This window comes from Protopterus annectens, chromosome 6.part0 (assembly GCF_019279795.1).
Source record: "Protopterus annectens isolate FY-2018-M chromosome 6.part0, PAN1.0, whole genome shotgun sequence".
Taxonomy (NCBI): Eukaryota; Metazoa; Chordata; order Ceratodontiformes; family Protopteridae; genus Protopterus; species Protopterus annectens.
Window position 1 is genome coordinate 339,065,623 of NC_056737.1, and position 16,111 is coordinate 339,081,733.

Sequence of the window (16,111 nt, forward strand, 5' to 3'; positions counted from 1 at the left end):
ACAACCTTAGCCTTCCCTGTCTGATATTCCATTCCTAGTGTGTGTGAGGGTCTGCAGTAAGACACTATGATGTAAAAATCCCACCACTGTGCTGATGTACCTATCTGGGGCTCCACCCCCCCAAAAAGGATACAGTATGATATTCCAAGGCTATGCTCCACCTCAGCAGTTGCACATCAACTGTCTGGGCTGCATCCTTTTATCCTCCCTAGTGTGCCCTTATCCATCCTGCCAGTATCACCAGCAGTGGCATGGTAGCCTTACACCTCCAGGCACGACCGCCATCCCAACAGAGAGAGAGGTGCAGGTGGACACAGCTTTTTCATTCTTCCCATCCCCTCTAAAGCTACACCAATGCCAGGGTTGCTAATTAACCCCCAGTCATCTGGATAATAGTCAAAGTTTACACTGTGTAGTCAAAGTAACTTATCTTCTTGATTTTGTGTCTTGACTGAGACATGGTATATGTTCTTCGTGTTTCACTGTTGCATTCATCACCTGTGGGTTATCCCTGCTGTGGTAGCCCTCGGCCAGCCCGAATACCAGAGTCAATGTTTTTCTGCATCAGCTGCTGTCGCCTGTAGATTGATGTGAGATCGTCAGTGCCATAAAATAAGGCAGTTGATGCCATTGCATCAGTCTTTCTTGCCATGGAGCCTGTAGCAGAAGCAGTTAGCAAGTGTGCCAGTCAGTCACTACCAAAGTTTGGATCACAGCTGAAAGCATCTGAAGCTAAGTACCCCGTTGAGGATATCTTTTTCTTGCACTAACCGATGTCCGAAAAAGTTAACAATTGTCTCACCTGTAGAAAGCAAATCCCCTCCATTCATACTGTGTCAGTTGTTTAGGCCCAGACCACAACATAGCCCGTTGCCAGTTCTGTGCCCTCTTTAACATGAGAACCATTCATCGGAGAGCTCTTTTTGTAGATAGCTATTTTCGTCCTCCGTCATCTCATATGTCAATAGATTGTAATTAGATTAATTAGTTAATTATATGATTACTTATTGGAATTATTGCAGTCTTGTTTTTGTATAAGTATGAATTGTGGTTAACCATTATTCAGTCTGAAGAAGTCAATTGTCTGACAAAAGTGCTTACTGGATATTTGGGATTTGTGCTGTGCTGTCATTAAAGCTGTTTGTGGCCGTATTTCACATTTTTTGGTTGGACTTTTGTTGTTGGTGAATTCCGTTTTATATAAAATATACCCTTCTTGTCACTGTAGTGCAATCTCGGAGTTAGTCTATATAATTAGCAGGCGGTGTTGGGGGGAGCAGCCCCCCCACATGGGGGTGCATGGGGGCTTGCCCCCATGCAAAAATTAGAGAAAGGTTACTGACTGTGTTTTCACTGTTTACCGTTTCGGTAAAGTGCCATTTTGGACAAGTGTAATTTCAGAGGGATGGTCTTGGCAAAGTCAGTTTCGTACAACTGTACTTTTGGCAATGTGACTAGGATCCGATCCATACATATATATATATATATACATATATATATATATATATATATATATATATATATATGTGTGTGTGTGTATGTATGCATGTGTACATATATAACTTCGAAATTCATATGGTCGGAACCATATGATCGAAGTTTTGAAACTTAGAATATTTTGAATGGAGATCACAGTACAGTATGGCTCGGGAAATGTACTTTTTTCCTCACTGTAGTGTGATCTTGGTGTTGGTATATTTAATTTGCAGGGGGGCTTGCCCCCTGAAAAAACGTAAAAAAAAAACAAAACTTTTTATTTTTATTTTTTTTATGTTCAAATTTCCACAAATTTGATCATACAGTCCTGACCATATGATTTTAGAATTTTCAGAACTTTATATATATAATATATATATATATATATATATATATATATATATATATATATATATATACAAATACGTATGTATTGTACAATGGGTAATCGCAACAGCATTTAAAAACTAGCATTGTCATGTCTGGCAGTGCTATTGTTTAAAAGACAAAAAAGCAGTCCAGCACTATGGTAAACCGTGCATTGCAAGAAAAGTTCCACAAACAGCAAACTAAGCAAATCCAATAACAGACAAGCAAGGTCAGTGCATCCATAGTAATATGCACCCCATGTGTTTAGAGGTATAGTCAAAGGACAGATGCTGAGAGCCTGTCATCTAAATACTGAAAATGTACAACATGACAATCAAATAAATGATATGATTGATGACTTTACAATAGAAGGCTATGGGGAAGCCTTGTTAAAACAAACAAGAAGTGAGGTTTTAAGTATGACAGGGAATAAAGCTTTGCCTTATTGTTCATCACAGTGTAAAGATATGGATGGCCCTTCTGACAGGAAAAGTGAAATAAACACATGAGATATGTTACCAAATACAATAGAAGAACCAATGGTGTACAACAGATTATAGAAAGGAATTGGAACATTTTAATGATATTAAGAAGTTGGTGGGTGATAAATCTCTCTTTGCATATCACAATTGTCCAAGTTTAAAAAAAAAATTTATGTTATAAATTTTTAAAGAATCCATGTAAGAAACATGGAAGTGCTAAAACAGGCACTTTCCCTTGTTTAAATTGTACGAGTTGCAAAGATACAGAGTAACAATATTTTTAAACACCCGATAACAGGAAAAGAGATCGGATTTAATGGGTGTGCTACTTGTTATACCATAAATATAATCTATCTGGCCTCATACGAAATGCCCTGCCTTTAATGTAGGCAAAAGTAGCAGGAAGCTAAAAGACTGGATTATTGAACATAAATCAGAAATAAGGAATAAGGTAGATGCAAATGCTCTTTACAAGCATATTAGTGAAGCAGGAGATGAGCACACTTTTCTTTTCAGGGTTATTAATGTAATAATGAAAAGGAAGAGAAGAGGTGATCTTAATAGTGCTTTAGAGGTTCGTGAATATGAATGGATTACACGTTTAAATGCTGACTCTAGACCAGGCTTAAATGCAGCTATAAGTATTAAGCCTATACTGAAAGTGAAGCAAAATATAACCATTCGTTTAGGAATGTTTGTACATGCATACTTTTTATAGGTATGGTCTTTTATGTATGTTTTATATGCTGAAGTTATAGGCGTTATATGGCTTTAAAATTTTAGCTGCACCACAGTTGATTGATTGAATGAGTTTTTCTGCTGGGCTGTTGGATTTTTGAATTGTATAAAGTGACTGTTGATTTTAACTAATGCATACACACTGAAGAAAGGATTTTTCCTGAAAACTTTGTAGAGTAATAAACTTGTTTTTTCAACAACATTGAAAGTTCGTTAGTGCTATTGTTTCAACTCAGAGCCATAGTTGTGAGCTGATATTGAAGTCATTCTCATAAAGGCCATAACTGTCCATGAATCATATTTTCTCACTGCTCTTGTAATTGACTAACCTGAGCTGGACAACTGGCAAGGGTGATGAGGACTGTACTGAATTCTATGGACTAATAGCCACTGAAAAGACATGGTGCACCGAGATAATGTTAACAAAATGAATTATTTTCAACGGTAATGTTAGTGATCTGTGATCTTTTCAGTAGAAATATGTTTACTGATAATGAGGTATATTCTACTTAGTGGTGGCAATAATGTTAGTCTGGTATGCTCATCTTGGTAATGTTAACAAGGTATATTCTTTTCATTAATAATAATGTTTAATGTTAGAAGGCATGTTCTTTTTATCAGTGGTAATATTTGCAACCTATATTTTTTTTCAGTGGTAATATTTATTTTTGTCAGGTCAGAGTTTGATGAATTCCCTCCGGTACAGCTCGTTTGATTGTGTACCTTTAACTCCCAGTGGGCGTGGCTTGAGCCTTTAAAAAATGAAGTTATCACCTTACAGGTCTACCAAATACTCATTGAGAGAAGTCAAATATCAATACAGTTGTGTTTGTCATCACATATAATTCAAGACAAAATATCCTGGTACCTTGTATGTAACATGGTTTTGGAATTATTAATGCAAATATGAACAATCATTATTTGATGCCTGGAGGAGCAGTAGGAGGTAACCGCAGAAAATGCCTGGAGGCATCACTCGGCTGTAATGAGTTTTAATTCACTGAACCCAGCTCTGTGAAAATACTTATCTGGAAATTCATCATAACAAAATATAGTAATTTTTTCCATCATAGGTTGACCTCACCACTGAGTCTAGCTAAGAAGAGGGTACAGGGCACTTCTCTCTGTTTAGAGGATATGGGACTGTGCCTGTTCACATAAAAGTATTTTTTTTTTTGTCAAGTGCCATTTTTGACTACTTGCATTTGTGAATAGACATTTCACTAATTTAGCTTCAGTCATTTGACCATAAACTATTTTCAGTGTTTAGTTAAAAAAAGCAGCTTAAAGCACTTGGCCAAGAACTGATAATATGGGTTTAATGTTTCATCATTACTGTTACATGTTGAATTTTGCACAGTAGTTATGGTTTCACTGTGACATTTTGCTTAAGAAACATGACTAACTTCTAATGGAACAAAAATAAAAGAGTGCAAATATTTGCTGATGCTGGACATGTCAGAGTTGTTTTTGCAAGGACCTGTTGTACAAACTAAATATACTATTTACTATGTTCACTTTGCAGCTACGTCACTTACCACTTTCTCTTTACTTTGGAGCCACATCTCTTACCACTTTCTCTTTCTTGCTTTCAGCATGCTATAGATGCTTCAAGTGCAGGAGTTAGTCCAGTAGGAAATTCATCAAATAGTGCCAGTCACTGGGACCTTGGAAGTGCCTTTTTCTTTGCTGGAACTGTCATCACCACCATAGGTAATTTAAACAAAAAATCTTATATGTATATATTATTTTGGGGTTTCAGTGAACTCAGATAAAGGCATCTCTGTCTCCTTGTATCATATCCTTGAAGAAAACAGGGCTCCATCATTGTATTTTTTATTAACCATGTTTGTGATTGGCATTGCCTGCAATATCTGTGGTTAGGGTGCTACAATGAAGATGCTCAAGGATTTGCTTAACATAAGTGGGATATCTGTGAGTGCAAACCAACTGTGTTATTGACATGCATCTGTTTATTTTATTGATGCAATTAATCATAAATGTTTTCTTTTTTCATTAGTTTATTAAACATTTCTGACTACCAAACAATAGTTGATCTGGTTTGAACATTAGCAGATAACTGCTTCCCACTGTTTTTATATAGTTTAATCTTTCTGCATTGGTCCTTGAAGCAGTAAATCATCTGTGCTGTTCATCTACACTGATTATTAATGTCATCACTTGCAAGAGATGCTTGCTTGTTTGTTGTTTTATCAACATCTCATATTCTTTGTATTATTAGCCTAGGCTTACAATAGAAAAATGTTTCTCCCACTATTTTATATCCACTGTAATGCACTTATTTACAAAACTCTGTGTCTGAAAACCACATCCTATTGTTTATTGTGTCTGTTCACCATATTAGTGTTGCTGCCTCAGAATGCTCAGGGATCTGGTTTGGTTTGTGGGTGGATGCCTTCTTTGTGGAGTCTGTGTGCCTTTGATGTGTCCACAGTGTTTTTTCCTAAATGCTTCAGTTTATTCCAATATCTCAAATATATGATGATAGGTGAATTGGTAATCCTTTAAACAGACCATAAGTTTGTGTGTACGTGTGTTTGTGTGTGTGTGTGTGTGTGTGTGTGTGTGTGTGTGTGTGTGTGTGTGTGTGTGTGTGTGTGTGTGTGTGTGTGTGTGTGTGTGTGTGTGTGTGTGTCTGATTCCTATAATGTCTGAGTGTCCCCACTAGTACTGGTTCTCTGCCCTATGCAAACATCAACTCCAGCTCCCATGAAGGTGTGAATAGGATAAAGTGGGTACTGGACTATGAATGAATGAATGATTTTCCTCTCTTTTTTGCATTGATTGACCCTTCCTTCCTTGTCTTCTAAAAATGACTACCAAGGATTGATCTATGTTTTTAGCCAGACTTTATTTTCTAGAACTAGCAAACAATGAGCTAACTTACAAGTCAGCTACCTGTAAGGACAGTTCTGTGTATTGTAGTTTGTATTTGATGTAGAGGGTGAGGGAGCATATTTTTATATTGTACAGTGCTAAAATATTTTGTGTCAAATTTATCATGGGAGATTGTCAAATGTACTTCCCAAGAGGGAAGCTCCTCACCAGGTTTATACTTACCTTACAGTTGTAGAATGTGCAGTGTTAGGCTGCACGTCAGCAGAACATCTTTCTTCAGATATAGCTGAGCTGCCCTAAATGTGCTTTATCCTGATCTGCATTACTGTTTTTGCGTCTCCAAAAATGAGACATACATTCTGCAGCTCGCTGGCTAACCAGTTAGTATGCCCAGAAGTTCTTGGATGTAATGAACAAAAATTCCCTGGAACAAATAGTTACTACACACACCAGAGGACATAATATTCTAGATCTGGCCCTCGTGATGATACCCTCTACATGTACCATTCCTCTTGTCTTTCCTTCCTCATTAAAATAGACGATAAACTTGTGACATTTTCCATCAAAATCTCCAAAGACTCTGAAATCAAAATCTGACAAAATTTCAAAATTCACCTATTACAGCACTGTCTCAGCCACTGACACAGCAGTCATCTTCATAAAAGAGTTCTATCACCACTTAGACAAGTGCATTGACTTAGTAGTCCTAACCAGAGCAAAACGCAATAAAAATGCAATGGAAAATTAAAGAAATCAATCATCAAAGTGATCTACCAACCTAAATAAACTTTACAACAATTTAAGGAAAAAAATCCTTAAATTATAAAGCAAATTCAAAACACCTCATAACAAGTATAATAGATAAAAACATTGCCAGGGAATTGAAAAATAGTATTAGGACTAGTAAAGCACCCCATGAACTCAGGCTAACTTATGAAGATAAAGATAACCACAAATCCTTCTTTAGCTAGGTTAGCAATCTAAGGAATAATACCAGCAAGGCTCAGAATGTCTCCTAAATGGGACCACTCACACCGATCCAATAGACATTGCCAATATACTAGCAAACAAATTTAGTGTACTCTTCACCCTGAAATATCTACCCAAACTCCACAAATCCCAGAATCCCTTATACTCACTATTATTAACAAGGAACATGTTCATGAGATGATATTTGAACTTACAACATAGCCGGTTGTTTGATATACAGCACCAAATATACCCTTACTGAACCTCTCCTTAAATTGTTTAACCTAAACTTAGTCCCAGTATCTGTTTTCATTTAATGGCACACCCCAGTTGTGACTCATCTCAGGAAAGATGGCCCTACTGTGGACCCCATAATTATAGACCCATCAGCCTTATGAGCCTGATCTGCAAAGTTATGAAATGCATCATAATCATGTCATCAATTATGACATAAAAAATCTCACCTATGACAGCACCGTCTCAGCCACTGACCCAGCAGTCATCTTCATAAAAAAAGTTCTATCTGGAACTTCCAGAGATATAGGAGATCAAGCACAACAGGGTCGCTAATGGGGTAGTAGATAACCCACAGATTGCCCTCAAAAGGAGCTTTTGGAACTTTTCTCCCCAGGCCTCCGCTGAAAATGGACATATATCCAGTCGGACTATCCCGATAAACAAATGTAAAATAAAATAAATAATAAAATATAATAAATCTCTTTAGGCTAGACCCTCAACAGTTTGCTTCATTAAAGGAAAAACCTGCCTATTAAATCTAGTTAACTTCTTCAAGAGGGTCACACAGGCTGTTGACAGTCATCTTTCTGTTTGCACAACATACCTTGACTTAGCCAACACTTTTGATACTGTATGCTATGTATGTATTGTAAGCTAAATGCTTTTAATAGACATCTTCATGAGGTAAGATAGATAGCAAATTAGCTGAAAGATAAACTCCACATAATTTGTGTGATAGGTGCCTTATCTGAATGTGTGAAGGTAACTAGCAAACTCCCTCAGGAATCCTCTTCTTCCTCAGTTACTTTTCTGATCTCCAAAGTGAGAATGAATAACTCTGGTTAACTAAGTTTGCAAAAGCTACAAACTGGTTGTTATTCTCAAGACCCCCTCTGACACCTGCACCTTTCGGAAAGAGCTTACCCTTGTCGATGCCTGGTATACTGAAAAGGCTCTAAAATTAAATGGGAAAAGTGTAGTAACATTTCATTTGACAAACAACCCCTAGGCAGTATTCCACTACTAAGTAAAAATGTAGCCAGGGACCTGGGTTAACAGTTTCTCTTGTTTTATCATGTGGCAACTGTAGTCAGGAAATCCTCCTTTTTAGCACAACTAATACCTAAGGGTATATCATACAGATCAAAACATATCATTGCACCTATATATATATTCAGCAGTGATTAGACCAATTATAGAGTACAGTGCACCCTTCAGGATGTATGTCACTCAACATATTGAGCAACTAGAGATGCCCCAGAGGATCCTAAGAAGATTTCAGGCTTAAAGACCCTGAACTACTAAAATTAGGCTAGAAGCTCTGTCCCTTTACTCAGTGTATTATATAAACTTTTGAGGGCAATCTGTGGGTTATCTACTACCCCATTAGCGACCCTGTTTTGCTTGATCTCCTATATCTCTGGAAATCTAATAGCTTAGCAGACATCAAAACTAGGGATTAAAGTCTTCACCACTGGATAAACAGATCACAGTGAAAAGATAAGAGTCATTACCCATTGCTTTCCCAATGTCTGAGATAAGCTGCCCCTGCAGGTTAAGCATTGTGGTACATTATCATCCTTCAAACAGAACCCAGACAACTGGATGGGTTTTTTCAAATTTTATGCACAGACTTGCTGGCTTAGCCCTTCTAAAGAAGTGGGGAGCAGCCCAAGGGCAGCTACTAACAAGGTGTTAATGGACCCAAGATTAAATCGCATTGAAACTCCTACGAATCCTGGTAAAAAATACCTTTTCTGCAATAACATACAAAACACAGTCTTCTGGCCTTCAGAATCATCTGGCCTTCAGAATCATCTTGGACCCCGGACATTCACAGTGTTGTTTATTCTTTTGCTGTCCATCTCCTTGATCCACCCCCTCCTGTAGTCTAACTTCACAAGAAGACAAATATTGAAGGCCTAGATGTTGAACATGTGAATATCCTTGATCTAAGGTGTAGATATAATCTGTAGCACAAATCCATAGGCTGTCACAGAGACTCAAATGAAAGCAGCTTACATCAGTCAGATAATCAGTAGATCTGACTACCATATACCCAGACATAAGATTCTTTTCAGAAATTGATGTAGCAGTCTGTTTATTTGCTGGCATTGTTTCCTGCATTTGTGAAATTCAGTTGGATCTAAAGTGAATCTGTCTGCGTCCTTCTTCTGCGTCATTTTCACTCATGCCATCTTGGGCTATTTGTGACATGTCTGACCACAGACAGATTATAGATAACCTGTTACTTATTCCCATTGATCTCCTTGATGTCCACATGACTCAGAGCAATCTTAATTATTCTCAAGTTTTCATAAAGGAAAGCATTTTCTTTTAGGCTGGCTCCTTACATGCTATCCTTTCCTCTGCCAAGACTGTCAACCTAAATCTAGATTTTTTTCACTATTCACACATGTACCCAAAATGTCTGGTAAGCTATAACCTAACTAGTTTGAAACTTAGGCCTTTTTCTTTGTCTTTGTTACCTTTTTTGGAAAGCCCTGTGTGCCTAAAACATGGCTGTCTCCACTCTAGGACGTATCAGTAACTTTCTTAGTACTGCCATTATAATACTTCCTCCCTTGATTGTCTGACATGCAAGGATGTTTTTCAACCCTAACTCACTTGAGATTTGTGAAACATCAAGTCTCGTTGTGATGCTGTTTCACGTCCACCAGATTTACAGAGTTATTGCTGCACATTGAGTTATCAGGTAAATGTGTAGCAAATGATATTTAATAAAAAAGTGCTAGCCTGAATTAACACAGGCCAAAGCATTCAGCTTAACAAAAACTCTACTGAGAGGATAAGCCCCACAATGTCTTAGTTATATACAGTACCACTGAGCTTGTTGCACCTCATCATTAATGGAGTGACACATCTAAGAGTGGGAAAGCCAACTTTTTTGATTGTAAGAGCTGACATTGTGCAGGATACATTACCAAAATAGTATTTGACAAATCCTGTTGTTTGAACAACAGAAGTGGTATTTATTTTATCAAGTGAATGGGACACCTATGAATTCCATTGAAACATATTCAAATATAACCTTCTACATGGACTTTCTTGGACATGAAGGATTAAATGTAATTCTGTCTTCTGTTATAAGATTTTGTATCCAATGACTGCAGTTTCTCTGATGCCACCTCCATGAAACCTCAGTTCAACCCTGCCTTCTCTGATTTATGCACTTATAAGGCCTGCCTACTATCTGTCTATCTGCTATACATTATTAATTATCCCTCATAGTCATATGCTCTATATAACCCTAATGAAGAGATAACCCTAAACCTTCCAGTTCTAAAATGTAGACTGGAACACTACCTCTTACAGTGTGAAACAAATGAGTAAGATCTAGAAGATTTGCTAACTACTTCAACAAGGAACTTCACAGCCTGATTAATAATTATTCTTTCATGCTGTCACAAGTTATTTTGCTGAATTATTTAATTCAGTATCATATCATGGATATTTATTAAAACGATATTAATGCATTTCTGACAGAAAGGTTCTATATGAGGCAGTGCAGAACAATGAATTTTTAAAACTCAAATGAGGAATATTCTTCATAAAATATAGATTTGGGAATCATGACGAAGAGGAATGGAAAAGAAGTATTAAAATTACTGTTGCAGGTAGAGTTGCCTCATGTCAGGTATTTTTTGTGACAAGTCAGCAATTCAAGGACCCTGTCAGAAAATGTATATTTTTTTAGTTAATGTCAGCCATTTTGATTTATTCTGAGGTCTCACTTGTCTCTAAAGAGCATGCTTTCATACTGTATGTGAATCAACAACCAAAATATCTTGAAATCAAAAAATATAAACTGTAAAAATAAAAAAAACAGTAACAATAACAAATGACTGAAAATTGCAGTCTATCACTCTAGTACCATTACCTCATTTAAATGTATTTTTGCTTTATTTTAGTTTGTTTTTAAATAGTGTTGGGTTATTTGACTGAATAATTGTTTTCTTAGAATGTATAAAAATTGCTATTATTTCTGACACTGTAATGCCTAGAAGACTTTTTTAGCTAAGACATAAGGGTGAGACTAAAAGTTATTGTTGCTACTCCCGCTTGTTTGCTATTTTTTACAGTTTACAGTGTTATACTTTATATTATATACAATTTCTGGATTCATACATTTTCTGTCAAGTTCTGCTGACAGAAAGTCTTTTGTTAGCTTTAACAAGTGACAAAGGAGATGTGAAATGTGACAATTAACAGATGATTTATCTAATCAACAAAATCCTCTTCATTGTTTGCATCTCATGAGAAGTACATTGAATACTAAAAAGGGAGCCTTCTTTTTATAATAGCAAAATGATAGCTCTGTATTCCAGATATGCCTGCAGTTTCTTGCAATAAAAATTCTTTAAAAGATACATAATATGCACATTTTTGTCTCCAGCACAGAACTACAATCACAAACAAGAGCTATTTAAGGAAAATGTAAGTTACGTAGTACTGGAAAAGTATACAAATACATATTCATCATACAGTCCTCATCATTTTAGTTTTCTGTGTATATTAGTCTCAAAATTTTCAGCCGATGTAGTGATACTTAAAACAATACAAATTATATAAAATATCTTTCAATACAGTTAGCATGTTTACATATATATATATATATATATATATATATATATATATATATGTGTGTGTGTGTGTGTGTGTGTTTGTATATATATATATATATATATATATATATATATATATATATATATATATATAAAACACCAAACAAGATGCAGCAAGGATAAATGAGCTGTTGGTAAAACAGTTCAAAAATATATCATAAAACATCCAACAGACCAAGCAATGTTGTAGGAAGTCATGACTTCAGTGCTGTTTAAAAGCTGGAATGTCTTTTATTCATAAGGTAAGCGCTTTCATGGTGTCACCACCACTTCTTCAGACCATAACAGAGGACAGTATTTCACAAAACATATATATACTCTCTCCAATTAATTCAAATGGACCAATAACAAACTTCAGTGCATTTAACATTCTTAAAGACATACAAACAATAAAATACCATACTCCCAATATTCTGTAAGTAAAATCACTTAAGTGTTGCTTCATTCATTACTGCACAAGTTATGTAAACAAGAAAGTTTCCTGTAATCCTAACTAATGATATGAAGACTAAAAAATGTATAAAAAATATATCTAACAAAAAAAAAAATACATGGAGTATATACTTTGGATTTTTAGAGCTAGAGAAAGGTAGCCATAGAATGTTACTAGTAACTTTGGATGTCCACTCACTTTTTACTTCAATTCCCAATAAAGAGGGAGTTGAATATTTAAGGGAATATCTAATCAATGAAAGTGGTGAGAAGCATGTAAGAATTTATTTGATTTGCCATCTCATGGAATTGATTTTGAGTAATAATGTTATGTTATTTGAACATCAGCTATACTTACAGAAAGATGGGGTGGCGATGGGCACCCCATCAGCGAATAGTTATGCTAACATAGTGATGGCCAATTGAGAGAATAAATATATTTTGAATAATGACAACTGGCCGCAACTCAGATTTTATAGGCGCTTTGTAGGCGACCTTTTTATGTTGTGGCAAGGTTATAGAAATATGTTAACCACTTTCCATACATATATTAATCAAAGCATTCAGTTTCTGAAATTTTCTATCAAAAGTTCTTATGATGAGTTGGATTTTTTAGATGTTAAGATAATGTGCAATATAGAGGGTGAATTTTCAACTAGGGTACATAGAAAATATTGTCATAGAAATGTAATTGTGCATAGGGGAAGCATGCACCCACAACATATCTTTAGAAATGTAGTTAAGGGGCAGACCTTACGGACATCGAGGTCAACTGCCAAGGATGATGACTTTAAATGTGAACTCATTGAATTTAAGGAAAGGTTGTCAAGGAGGCGCTATAATGACACATACGGAAGAAATACTAGAAGGGGCTAGTGAATGGAGAAAGAATATAGGTAAACCCTATTTTTCATCTAAAACAACTTTAGATAGAACAGTTTCATTGAAAGGTAAGGTGAACACAGGAGTAAGGGTACCAACATATTATACTAGAAATACGCACATAGTAACTGATGTAATAAGGAAACACTGGCCTATTTTAGTATCAGACCACGAACTTAGGAATATAGTAGGTGACAAACCGAATTTTCTTTTTAAGAACAGAAAAACAATTAAGAGGATGCTGTGTTATCCAAGGGGAACAACAATGAGGAATAATAGTAGAAGAGGTACTAGCACCTGTAATGCATGTAACCAGTGTTGTTATATAGACACTACCAACAGTTGTAACCATCCTGATACAGGACGAACACTGCCCTTTTAAGTGTCAGCTGACTGCAACTCAATGAATATAGTCTATTTGGCAGTATGCAATGTCTGCTCTGCATATTGTGGGAAAAACTAATAGAAAATTCAGGTTCAGGATAAGGGAACATTTAAATAATATTAGGAAAGGGACCCTTACCAATGCGCTGGCGAAACATGTTAGTCAGGAGAGACAGCAGCACACATTTAGATTCTTAGCAATAGAAGAAATATGGGAAAATGAAAGAGGGGGCGATACATCCAACTATACTGAGACTTCAGAAATTAGGTGAATAATCAGGCTAAAAGCAGACAGAGGAAAGGGACTCAATAACAGAATCCCTATAAGACCTATTCTGAAGAATAGGAAACTTTTTAAATAGTTTTATTTTATTTTAACAAGTTGTATGAGAAATGAATGGTTCTTTGGCATAATACTACATATTTTTTTTGTCAGGTATATAGTGATTTTAAGTGATTTTACTTACAGAATATTGGGAGTATGGTATTTTATTGTTTGTATGTCTTTAAGAATGTTAAATGCATTGAAGTTTGTTATTGGTCCATTTGAATTAATTGGAGAGAGTATATATATGCTTTGTGAAATACTGTTCTCTGTTATGGTCTGAAGAAGTGGTGACACCATGAAAGCGCTTACCTTATGAATAAAATGCATTCCAGCTTTTAAACAGCACTGAAGTCATGACTTCCTACAACATTGTTTGGTCTGTTGAATGTTTTATGATATATATATATATATATATATATATATATATATATATATATATTTATGAGTCTACTTCAAAACAATGGAATACAATAAGAATGAACTCCACATGATCAAGACAAGTTTATCGAAACTGCATAACAATGAATATTTAAAACATCGAATGTCGAATAATCGAAAACAAGCAACCTACTGTTGCTAACTAGCACCAGTGTAAAACAGAAGCAAATGTCCTATCCAAAGTACAGCATACTACTTTAGAGACATGGTGGATGTAACGACGTGCATACTCAGAAGTATTGGCAATGTCTATACAACCTACATTTGTAGTTTGCCATTTTCTCAAGGTAGTGTGATCTCGGAGTTGGTATATTTAAGGGTGTGGGGTGTATGGGGGCTTGCCCCCCTGCAAAAATGAAGGAAAACAATAAACTTGATGATCATAACTTTAGGGGAAACATTTTGATTATACAGCATTCAATGTTTTAAATTTTCACTGTCATGCAGTTTCGATAAACTCATCTCGATCATGTGGAATTCTCTCTTATGGTATTTCATTATTTTAAAGTAGACCCATATATATGCGTGTGTGTGTGTGTGTGTGTGTGTGTGTGTGTGTGTGTGTGTGTATCTATATATATATATATATATATATATATATATATATATATATATATATATGTGGATCTACTTTGCATGCTCAAAAGCCCAAATACTTTAATGTTATTTTCGCGAGATGAAAATAAAAACTAAATTCCTGAACTGCACAATTTTTCGCAGTGCAACTATACACTTGCCCAAAACTTTATGATAACACACCATAGTATCTGAAAGTCACCCAGGTGGGGGTGCTACACCTCCCAACTATATATACCAACTCCAAGATCACACTACAGTGGGGAAAAGGACATATTTCCTCAAGTTGGGCAAATGTTTACTTGCCCTGGGAAAAATGCGCAGTTCGGGATTTCAGTTTTTGTTATTTTCATGTTTATCTCATGAAAATATAGTTTGAGTATATGGGCTTTCACCCAAGCAAAGGGTGCTGCGTTAGCGTTGTCGCCTCACAGTAAGACGCTGTCCGGTTCGATTCTCAGCTAGAGCGTCTTCTGCGTGGAGACATGCGTGAATGGGCGTACCTTCATTGAAGGTTGTGCATCAGGGCTGGTAACTCGCCACGTAAAAATCAACTACCAATCATTAGCGGACCAGAGTTCCGCTGTGGCAACCCCTAACTGGGAAAAGCTGAAAGACACAAACAAATTAAGCACATTATTCATTTTTTTCTTTCTAACTTCCCACTGGCATAACAAATAACTGTGAAACCAATTTCATGAACAAAAATAAGTGGGGCAAGAGAAGGAGAAAAAGGCATGGCTTTATTTCTGATTTTTGCATCTTGCAAAGGTGGCAGTCCTAAGTGGAAGGAATAGCAAATTCTGTCCTACTGGACTTTGTATTAAATACACATATTTTTATTAAAAATAGTCATGTCTGTGCAAGGGTGTAAAGGTGAGCATGGATTGATATGAAGGGGATCAACTGACCATTGCAGAGTGTCTGAGGGGATTATTTGGTTCCACTATGACTTGGTGAGTTACATCTGGATGAGGTTACAACTGGATGGATCAATAACCTTTTCCAGATGAAAAACAGAGACATCTTTTTCAGGTGGCTAGCTTCCTCTGGTCAAAAAAAATGGCCAAGGCTTTTGCTTTTGGAGTCACAGACCTTGGTGTTCTCTATTTGAAACACTGATCATGGCAGGGGTGTACACAGTGAATTCCATTTTGTGCTCACAAATTCTTACTGCTGCCCCCAAGCCACCTGGTATTTCTAAATTGGGTGCATCTTTCAAGCTGTTGCCCCCCCCCCCCCCCCCAGCATTTAATGTGTATCACATTTTCAACTGTTCAGTCAAAAACTATTAG

The 16,111-nt window shown here is 36.2% G+C and overlaps 1 protein-coding gene across 1 annotated transcript in view; it reads left to right on the forward strand.

The window, feature by feature from the left end:
- Positions 1 to 16,111, forward strand: part of KCNK10 (potassium two pore domain channel subfamily K member 10) — a 972,966-nt gene that overhangs the window by 371,111 nt on the left and 585,744 nt on the right. Inside the window, exon 3 of the mRNA XM_044074099.1 lies at positions 4,661 to 4,778. Coding sequence (XP_043930034.1) covers positions 4,661 to 4,778 — 118 coding nt within the window. The remainder of the gene's footprint in view (positions 1 to 4,660; positions 4,779 to 16,111) is intronic.